General features: G+C 51.2%; 2 protein-coding genes across 2 annotated transcripts; both read right to left on the minus strand.

The window, feature by feature from the left end:
- Positions 1 to 1,173: 1,173 nt before the first annotated feature.
- On the minus strand, positions 1,174 to 3,362 carry Atp6v1fnb (ATP6V1F neighbor). The gene is made up of 2 exons (XM_051151559.1): positions 2,672 to 3,362; positions 1,174 to 1,322 (listed from the first exon to the last, which is right to left on the minus strand). Exons 1-2 carry the CDS (start codon positions 3,090 to 3,092, stop codon positions 1,213 to 1,215), a joined length of 531 nt encoding a protein of 176 aa, XP_051007516.1. The 5' UTR covers positions 3,093 to 3,362; the 3' UTR covers positions 1,174 to 1,212.
- A 344-nt stretch (positions 3,363 to 3,706) lies between these two features.
- Positions 3,707 to 6,174, minus strand: Atp6v1f (ATPase H+ transporting V1 subunit F). The gene is made up of 2 exons (XM_051151814.1): positions 5,956 to 6,174; positions 3,707 to 4,162 (listed from the first exon to the last, which is right to left on the minus strand). Exons 1-2 carry the CDS (start codon positions 6,111 to 6,113, stop codon positions 3,961 to 3,963), a joined length of 360 nt encoding a protein of 119 aa, XP_051007771.1. The 5' UTR covers positions 6,114 to 6,174; the 3' UTR covers positions 3,707 to 3,960.
- Between the last annotated feature and the right edge of the window lie 3,980 nt (positions 6,175 to 10,154).

Below are 10,154 nucleotides of genomic sequence, written 5' to 3' on the forward strand. Positions count from 1 at the left end.
CTCCTCTCCCTGTCGAGCCTCCCGCTCTGCCAAGGCTCCACCACAGCCCAGAAGGCGGGATACTAGCCTCTGGGGTGCATGAGAGGCAGCGGAGGTTCCCTGGTGCGCCCAGGGAGCAGAGCGGGCCTGGGGACCCTAAACCCTCAAAGGCCCTGCGGCCAGTGCCCGGGAGCAAGGGGGAGGTACTGGTCAGTGCTGAGCAGGAGGCTATGCGGCGACTGCTAGATCTATACAGCGCGGCCAGACAGCGGCGACGGCGGGACCAAGAGCAGCAGCGGCTCCGGGTGCGTCGTACGAGCAATAGGGCTGCGGGGCGGTGGAGGCATGAGAGGGGGTCGCCTAGGCAGAGCCCGGCTAACTGCTGCCTCCCAGGTCCTGGAACGACTCCGAATCGTTGGGAACCACCACCGCCGAGTTCACCCGTTGGGGTTCCCTTCCAATGCGGCTCAGATACCACCACAGGCAAGAACCTGGGCAAATGCAGCGTGGCCATCATGGTTCTGTCCTCGGAGGGGAAGGCAGCATCCAGATGCTTCTGGAGGGGCTCAGTGAGGGAAGGGCGGGTGCCGGGCGGCACCTTGCTGGCCTCATCCGGCTACTCAGAGCTCTTGCCAACCTAGGATGTCACTGGGCGGCGACGAATCTTGCGGGAGCTTCTGGAACAAGTGCGCCGTGGCAGGACTCAGCAGCTGCGGGCACTCGGGTCCAGGTGAGGTATGGGCAGGGAATGGTTGGCGGCCCTTTGTCCTGACATCTGATTGACAAGCCACTGTCCTCTAGGAACATCCAGAACTTTCAGGATCTACTGTCCCCTGACGCGGAGAAGCCTCCTCCTGGAGAATAGCACCTACCCCACCCACCCTGCTCATGCCCTTGCTGGTCCCAATGGAGAGATATGGAGCTGATGGTTAAAGAAAAGGCTAAAGGGTGGTCCCAGGCAAGAGGCAATTTCAGAACGACCCAGAAGGAAGCATTAAGGCCAGGGAGAACAGAAACACCCACTCGTGTGTGTACACACACACACACACACATGAGAGGGGGGAAGAGGGAGAGAGAGGGAGAGAGGGAGAGAGGAGGGGGGGGAGAGAGAGAGAGAGAGAGAGAGAGAGAGAGAGAGAGAGAGAGAGAGAGAGAGAGAGCGCAATGAATGAGGCTAGACCAAGAATCCTGTTATTTCCTCTTTCTGCCCCTAAATCACTGCCAGGCCCAAGGTCAGAGGGCCAGATCTCGGGGGTCCAGTAATGCAAAGGCCCCATTCTTACGGAAGAATGACTCAATGCGGCACATCTTGCAGGAGACCAATTCTTGCTTTGTTGCAGGGCCTGGGAAAAGATGTCAGATACTAGGAATGGGTTTCTGAGGGTCTCAGAGCACAGGAGTCCCCATAAAGCCCTAGGACTCTGTTGTATCTACTTTGCATAAACAAACAAACAAACAAACGAAAGGGCTTCTGAGGAGTGAGGACTACAGGAAAATACATGTGGGTGCTGGCCAACTGGACTTGGGAGTGATGCTGGGGGCCCCTAGCTGTTTGTCACGGTCACCCAGTTCTAAGATGTTCCACCAGGGCCTTTTTTTTTTTTTTTTTTTTTTTGCATCTAGTTGACAGACCACTCTCTCCCCTGGGCCACCAGATCAGAGGGTGCCTCTAGCTATGTTTGTCACAGGGACAGACTGTGGAGACATGGGACTCCCTTCTACCTCCACCCCACTTCTGGGACTTCCTCTCGCTTTTGTTGGAAAGCTGCCCTGCCCGCTTACTTTTCTCTCAAGGGAAAATGAGGGAACTGTTGCTCTCAACCACCCACCTTTTCTGCACACAGTCAGGCACTAGGACACACTCCCTAGAAATTCCTGACACTCAAGATCCCTCATCAACCCAGTGACCCTTACAGTCTTACAGTCTTCCCCATACTTTTGAACCAGCTGTCTCTGTCCTAGCTGATGACCTAATTCAGCTTCACAGAAGAACAAGCTCGGGCACTTGCCTTCCTGCCAATGCTAGCCCTACCATCTGGCCCACCTTCACCCCTCCCCTTCAGGTTAGAGCCCACCTTTGCTTTAAATACCTCTTACACTCTAATGACTCCCTCTGACCTGGCTCCTGAGGGTTATGCTTCCACACTCTGCTGCCTCAGTGACAGCTAACCTCCTGTGGCCAACAGCCCTGTCCCCACACTCCAGCCCAATCCTTATCTTACAGCAACTACAACAAAACCTGTGGGTTGCCATTGGTTGCCCTTCCTGTCATATTTGAACCAACAATAAGCTCCATTGAGTCTTGTCCAAAACACCCTTGATTTCAGCTCTGCTAATTTGAATTGCATCTTGCCAAGATAACACAAATGTCTAACTCACTTGCTAGAAGCTTCAATTTCCTACATCCGGTATCACTCACCTGCTTAAACCCTCACTAGTGCCCCCTCAGATTAGGATAGAATCCAAACCCCTCCCCCACATCATTTAGCCCTTCAGCCTTAAAAGCCTCAAGAAAGGCTAACAATCCGACCTGAAGTATATGCCCCTGCCTACCACCGCCCCTTTGTTTCACAGGGCTCATCTCTCTTAGATCCATTTCCTTGCCCACGGTCCCCCAGAATGTCTGCTCTCCAGCATATGGCAGGAGCCCCATGTTTGTGAGGTGACTCATTTATGGGAAGTTGGGGCTCACCGAGCTGCCAGCCATATGTGAAGTTGGTGGTGATGGGGAACAGGTACCGCCTCTCCGGCAGGTCCAGCTTTCGCGTGTTGAGATACTGGAAACGGCCCTGCAAGTCATGGGAGATGCCTTCATACAGCAGGGCTTTGGTGTCAGACGGAACCGGGTACATTTCTGACTGGAAAAGAGGCTGAGGGGCAGGGCTGGGGGCCTTAGAAGGGGCTACTTTGGAGACAGCTGGTGGTGAGACTGGGGCCTTTGGCATCAGGGTGGGTAGTTTGAGGGGCAGACGGGCTGCAGCCTTAGCCTTCTGCTTGGCCTTCACCATCGTCCCGTACTTGCGGTGCCATTCGCAGCGCACCTTCATCTCTTTGAGGTATTCCTCCTTCCAGAAGTTTTGTCGCAGGGTGTCCATGTTGAGCTGCCTCGACATGGTGAAAAGGGGTAAGAACTTTGAGGTGCCGACCACTGAGTGAGCACAGCAAGCAGGCAGCACGTGGCTGCCCTGGGACACTCACCTGGCAACCAGGCCTCACCTCACACAGGGCCAGGATTCTACCTGCCATGGCCCTCTGCAGATGCCCCATGCCACCCTTTCTGAGGCAGCGTAGGGGCTCACTAACACCTTGATCCCCTCACTCTGTCTAGATCAGTGGCTCTCAACCTTCCTAATGCTGTGGCCCTTTTATACAGTTCCTCATGCTGTGGTGGCTCCCAACCATAAAGTTATTTTTATTGCTACTTCGTAACTGTAATTTCCCTGTGGTTATCAATCATACTGTAAGTGTTTTCTGATTGGTCTTAGGCAGCCCCTGTGAAAGGGTCACGACACACAGGTTGCTGATCTAGAATGACAACCCTACCCAACTGCTTCTGGGCTCAAGCTCCATCCTTCATCCCCAAAGCCAGTTCCTTGATCCAGGTGACCAGTCCTCGAATCAGGCCTCCTGGCTTTATTAGTCGTCACCTGGCTCACTGGTAGGGTTCCCATATTTGCCTCTAATATCCCTCAACATTGCACCCTTCATGTATCCATGCCAGTACCCATTTGGAGAGAAGAATATTCCTTTAATATCAACAATGACACTGCTTAACAGCGCAAGGAGGAGGTAGTGGAGAGAGAAGACAGTTGGACTTCCTTTCCTTACCCACCCTGGACCTGAACAGCAGAAGCCCCACAGGGTAGGAGCCACTCAGTGAAGAGGAAGGGAGGGGCTGGAAACCAAGGCTGGAAACTTAAATAGAGGATGGCAAACTGGGAGAGGTCTGGTAGTGAGAGGTGGGCTGAGGGCTGAGGAGCTCTAGCGCAGGTCTTCAGCAGTGAACATGCCCTTGGCCCTACGCAGGATGGAGTCTTTGGCTGCATCATAGGGATGCTCCTTGGATGGGATCTCCAGGACAGCGGGAATGGACCGCTGGTGGGCGTCCAGGGCATGTCGAACCATCTCTGCAATGTACTGGTTGATGAGAATGATGCCGATGTCATCCCTGTTTAGAAACTGCCTGTTGGGGGAGGAGAAGAGAATGAAGTGACTTGGGGGCATAAGGGCTGGAACCTTCCTTCCTTGGATGAAGCAATTGCACGCAGCAGCTCAGGACCACACTGATCAGGGTGCATGTCAGTGTGTTCTATGTGCCGCCTCTGTGCAGGAAAGGGGAGGCAGAGGGAAATAGGTATGCGCCTCTTTTCCTTTGTTTACATGAGAAGACTCTAGAAACATGAGAACCTTTCGACTATTATTAAATTTTAAGACAGGGGGTTGAAGTCCTCAAGACTTATGCTGGTGAGGGCAAGAGGTGGGCCAGGAGGCCATCTGCCACAAGCCAAGGACAAGATGGGAAGAGGAAACCCAGCAATGGAGGAATCACAAATTCCTCTCACATGATCACCCCCCCCCCCATACACACACACACATATACAGACAGGCACATTCATTCAGCTGTTAACTCACTAAGAATAATTTACTGGGCACTTACTTTGTGCCAAGCATGGAATAGGTCTGACTTGGTGATCTTAGGATCCCTTCCTGTTGGAAACATGAAAAATTCTTGGAAGTAAAATCTGTCTTCCAGTGACAACGAAGGTCACTTTACCATACTGCTTAGCGATCAGCTGATGGCAGTCTCCCAAGTCAGAGCCTGCCACATGTCATGCAGTGGGAACCAGTCTCAGCCAGCATCCCTGGGCTGGGCTAGTTAGGGAAAACAGGTGAGGATAGTTTATTCCTGAGACCTGGCCTTGAAAACGAGTGAGGGAATTCTGGTCAACAGGACACTTCCTAGCTTAGAAGGAATGCTTGCACCCACTTTTTGAAATTATGATCTTTGACCCAGGCATGAAGTTAGGGCTTGAAGTACAAGGTGTTTGTGGAAGGCCACACTTCCCAGATGTTTTGCCCAATGTGCTCAAGACAAATGGAAACCCCAAAGCAGACTGTAGACAGCTGCATAAACAGAGCAGGTACTAGGTTTAAAAATGCAAAAGGGAGCTATCAAGACAGCTTGGTGGGTACAGATGCTCGCTACGCAAGCCTGGCTACTTGAGTTCTATTCTGGAAGCCCATGGAAAGAGAAAACTGATTCCACAAAATTGTCTTCTGCCCTCCATATGTGAGCACTGACAAACACACGGACACATACCACATACACAAACTCAGTAATTAAACAAAAAGATAGAGTTGACTTGGGTTCTGCCTCTTATGGCTGATGTGCCCTAACCTATCCCCCCTTTATTTTTCTCACCAGTAAGTGGGAATAAACACAACTTTACAGGACGATTGTGAGCCTCTAAGATTAATGAAGCGTGTACCCGTACACACACACACACACACACACACACACACACACACACACACACACACACACACACACACGAGCCCACTGTACAGACCTACTTGGATGTGGTTTGTTTAGGGGACGACTCGAAAAGACTGTAAGGTCCCGAGAATGCGCCAAAGGTGAGCGTCAGGGACCCCGGAAGAGGCTGAGCCTGCGGGTCCCCACCGACTGGAGGCTTCAGGCGTCCAATTACCGCAGGGACAGATCACAAGCTCCGCTCCCCTTCTACCCTGACACACAGTCATGTGACAGGGAGTTCGTGGGCCTGCCGCAGGCCGGGCCCCACTGAGCCCTAAAAGGGAACTTAGGCGGCGGAGGACCCCCGCTCCGGATGGCTGACGGCTTCCGACACCATCCCGATCCCCATCACCCGCCCGACACCCGGGTTAACAGCCGCCAAGTCTCCTTGGCCTTGTAACAAGCGGAAGGACCCCTTTAGGCCTCACAGGCTACCGTACCTGAAAGTGTCTTCGATCTCATTGATGGTGGTATCCTTCTCCACTACCAGGAAATTAGGGTGACGGTTCTTGTTAAGCTCCCCTATGCCACCCAGGAGGAAACCGGTCACCGTGTCCTCGTCTCCAATCACCGCGATTAGTTTTCCCCTGCCCGCCATTCCGTCGGCCAGGCAGCCAGCTTCCCAAGCACCTGTGATGCCCCACCCCCGCAGCGGCCCCTCTTTCCTGTCATGCGCAGGTCCCCGCCTCCCGGGCATGCGCAGTAGCAGAAACACGACTCACGCAGACCACTCCTGCGCCATAAAGGCCAGAACCATGGAACTACGACTCCCAGGAGGCACAGGCCTCTTACCGGCATTCTGTCCTTTATTTCTTCCTTCTTGGAAGAAAAGTTTTTTGAACCTAGAGTTATTAGAGACTGAGACTTCAGGAGACATTCCCTAACCCCCTTTCTCTTCTCTCTGTTTTGAGACAGGGTTTCTCCTTGTAGCCTTGGCTGTCCTTGGACTCGCTTTGTAGACAAGGCTGGCCTCGAACTCACAGTCATCCGCTGGCCTTTGCTGGGATTAAAGGTGTGCACCACCATGCCCAGCTATATACTCTCTTTTTTGTGTATGTTGTTTTGTTTTGGCTTTAAAAAATATTTTACTTATTATTATGTATACAGTGCTCTGACTGCATGTACATCTGCATGCCAGAAGAGGACATCGGATCTCATTATAGATGGTTGGGGACCACCATGTGGTTGCTGGACCTCTGGAAGAACAGTCAGTGCTCTTAACCTCTGAGCCATCTCTCCAGCCCTTGTTTTTGGCTTTTTGAGGCAGGTGTTCATGTAGCTCAGACTGGTCTCGAACTTGCAGTGTAGGAAAGAGTGGCCTTGAATTCCTGGTCCCATTACTTCTGCTTTCTGAATGCTGAAACTATAGGCCTGCACCACCCCATAAAACAGTGTATGTACAATTTGTTTGGTTTAACTTTTTTGTTGTTACATTTGTTATTTTGAAGGTGGGTGCAGGGCAGCTGGAGTAGCGTAGGGCCATGTGTGGAAAGTCAGAATACACTTTGTGGGAGTCACTTCTTCCACTATCTGTACCTTGGGGTCATCTGGTCAACCCAGGGCTTTTGTTTTGTTTTGTTTTTTTATAGGTTTTCACTATTTAGCCTAGCCTAAATCTCAAGTGCTAGGATTTAAAGTTTGTGCCACCATGTCATACCACTCTCCCTTTGTTTTGGTTTTGCTTGGTAGTTTTGTTTTTTTTGAAATCTGCTATATGTAGCCTTTGCTGGCCTGGAACTCAGAATGTAGACCAGGCTGGCCTTGAACTTGTGGTGAATGATCCTACTGCCTCGTCCTCCTGAATCCTGGGATTCCAGGGATGCACCACTATTTCCTGCCCCTCCTTCATTTGTTTTACACAGTCAGGCCTCCAACTCCCCAGTGCTCGCCTCAATCTGGGATTAAGGTAACTTCCTAGCCAAGGTCAGAATCTGTATGCACACACATTGACTATGACATGGTTAACAATTATTTGATGTATATTTAATTACTAAAGAAATGGACAAATTAGTGATGGCACCGCAGTGCTGTAGAGAACCAAACAAGCCCTCACGTTAGCTTCTAACTTCAGAGACCTACATAGAAGCAGCCATAGCTGCTTAGGAGGTGGAAGCGAGAAGATGCCACAAGCTCAGGCACAGCTTGCACTATAGAGTAAGACTGTCCCAGGGCTAGTGAGATGGCTCAGTGAGTGAGGGCACTGGCCACACAGCTGAGTTCAACTGTAGAAGCCATGTGGTAGAAGGAGAGAAGCAAGTTCTGCAAGCTGTCCTCCGACCTCTCTACATTTGTGTTATGGAACATACAGACACACATACAGGCACACTACATAACTAAATAAACATACTAAACAATTGTTTTTAAAAACCCACCTCGAAAAATAAAAAACAAGCCATGTAGTGATGGCACACACCTTTAATCCAGCACTTGGGAGGCACAGGCAAAGGGATCTCTGTGAGTTCAAGGCCAGCCTGGTCTACAGAGCTAGTTCTAGGACAGCTAGGGCTACATAGACAAACAAAAAGAGTGACATTCTTGAGGGCATGAACTCTGATATGAGCAGGTTGGAGGGAAAGGGCCACTGTTGTAACACACAAACACAGGCTGACAGGCAGACAGACAGACAGACAGACAGAGAAGGGCTTGGATTTAGAGTGCCTGACACATCCTCATGCTCTATCTAGTTGTTGTGTATATGTACGTCAGTCAGTTTGGGTTGTCAACTTGATTGAACTGAGGAACACTGGTCCTAAGCGTCAGTGAGACATACCTTTGGTCTCCCAACTCACACACTGAATGTGGGTGGCACCATCACATAGGATGGGGTCCAATCCCCTGCAGGGATAAGGGGAGGGTGAGAAAACGCTGTGAAAGAACAGAGACGCAATAAAGAAAAGTCCAGGAGGGGCCTTGAGGGCAGATCCAGAGCGAGGAAAGTACTTCTGGTCACCTACAGTGTGACGGGGACAGGAGACACAGTTCTATCCCGCCATCTGCAGGAAAGGATAGGATGCATTCAGGCACCGGTGTAGGCTTCTCAGGAGAGAACGAAGTGTTTTAAGCATAGCCATAAGCATTATTTTGGTGTTCTGTAGTCACATCTCAAAGGGTCACTGAGGAGCTTAAATGATATCATAGGGTGGCTCCTGATGTGCACAGGGTAGGCTTGCATCTGAAAAGCGAAATCCTAAACCACGAGAGGAGCCTGAGGAAGTGAAGATGTTTTTACTGTCAACATCAGTTTAGTCTTCATTGCTATTTTAGCATTTTTGTTTGAAATAGCGCTACATAAAAGGAGTCTTGCCTCTATGTTGGCAATCTTCACAAAAAATGTTAATAGTGCTGGGATTCTTGACTCCCAGACTTCAGCCAGACTCTGGGGGTGTGGAGGCTCCTTTCTCTTCCCACACCCCATGAGTCTTTCCATCCTGCCTCATTTTTAGGACAGGAAGGGAGGGACGAAACCTGGAGAGAGGATGCGGAAGCAGACAGGCCCCTGAATGAAGTCTTGGGTCTTGGTGGCAGCACTGTGGGAAGACTGGGGACGGCTCTATTATGGGAATCCAGCTGGTGAGGTGAGCTTCTGGCCTGCTTGGTTTGCAACTTGTTCACGTCTCGTTCATGCCTGTTTTAGAATTCTCAGGGTTGATGGGCTTAGGCTGGCTGTGGAGGTCAATGGTATCTGGTCACAGAGCAGGTAGTAACTCAGGCAGAAGCGTGCCCCAGGGAAGTGAGGAAATCGGTAGCTGTGACTCAGGAGAGGCCAGAGAAGGATCAGGAAAGCCTCCCGTGTGTGGGAATGAGAAATGAGTGTGGAAGGGCAAAGGTGTTCCAGGCAGGGGCCAGAACAGAAGCACAGGTACCCGGGAAACCATAGAGGGGGCTTGAGCAGAGAATTTAAGTGGGGATTGGGTACACTGCCCAACGACATGTGGGGAACATAGGTATCTGGACTCAGGGGAGCATGGGAACGACCAGAGCCGCAGGGCCCTGGCTCAACACCAGAGGGCCATGAGGCCCTTAGTGGGGCCCTTTCTAGCAGTATGGAACATGGAGGGCAGTTCAGGGCCAAGAGATTAGCTCAGAAGCTGCTATGAAGTCTGGGAGGGGATCTGAGCTAGGTCAAGACTTGCAATGAGGGGATCATTGGCCCAAGTCCTACCTAGGGTCTGGAGTGAGGTTCAGAATCTTTATTTGGTTTCTGGTAAAGAGCATTACTGCTTGACTCAGTGGTCACAGTTCTTCACTTGTTTTTTGAGACAGGGCCTCTCTACATAGCTCTGGCTATCCTGGAACTCATTATGTAGAAGAGGCTGGTGTCGAACTCACAGAGATCCACCTCCCTCTGCCTCCCAAGTGCTGGGATTAAAGGCATGCGTCACCATCACCTGGCCTTGTGGTCACAGTTCTAAGAATCTAATTTGAAGACCATCTTTCAGGTTGGGCTCAATATAAGTGGCCTTCCAACCACACTTAATACTGTCCACTCCCATCTGCCATCTACCAACCTTCCAGCTAGTGGGAGATAGTCTCCACTGGGTCCTCTTCCAGCCAATGTCCCAGACCTTCTGTCTTCCACAGGCCTTTACCCTCAGCCTGGGGTCAGGCCATCTCACCTCTGTGTGTCCCTCTACTTAGG

This window comes from Acomys russatus, chromosome 10 (genome assembly GCF_903995435.1).
Source record: "Acomys russatus chromosome 10, mAcoRus1.1, whole genome shotgun sequence".
Lineage (NCBI taxonomy): Eukaryota > Metazoa > Chordata > Mammalia > Rodentia > Muridae > Acomys > Acomys russatus.

Excerpts from the sequence above, each read along its gene's own strand:
- Atp6v1fnb (XM_051151559.1), bottom strand. The coding sequence starts at position 3,092 with ATGTCGAGGCAGCTCAACATGGACACCCTGCGACAAAACTTCTGGAAG. Across the intron at positions 1,323-2,671 it reads CACATATGGCTGGCAGCTCG|GCCCTGCAACAAAGCAAGAA; the intron begins GTGAGCCCCAAC and ends ATCTTTTCCCAG.
- Atp6v1f (XM_051151814.1), bottom strand. The coding sequence starts at position 6,113 with ATGGCGGGCAGGGGAAAACTAATCGCGGTGATTGGAGACGAGGACACG. Across the intron at positions 4,163-5,955 it reads GAGATCGAAGACACTTTCAG|GCAGTTTCTAAACAGGGATG; the intron begins GTACGGTAGCCT and ends CTCCCCCAACAG.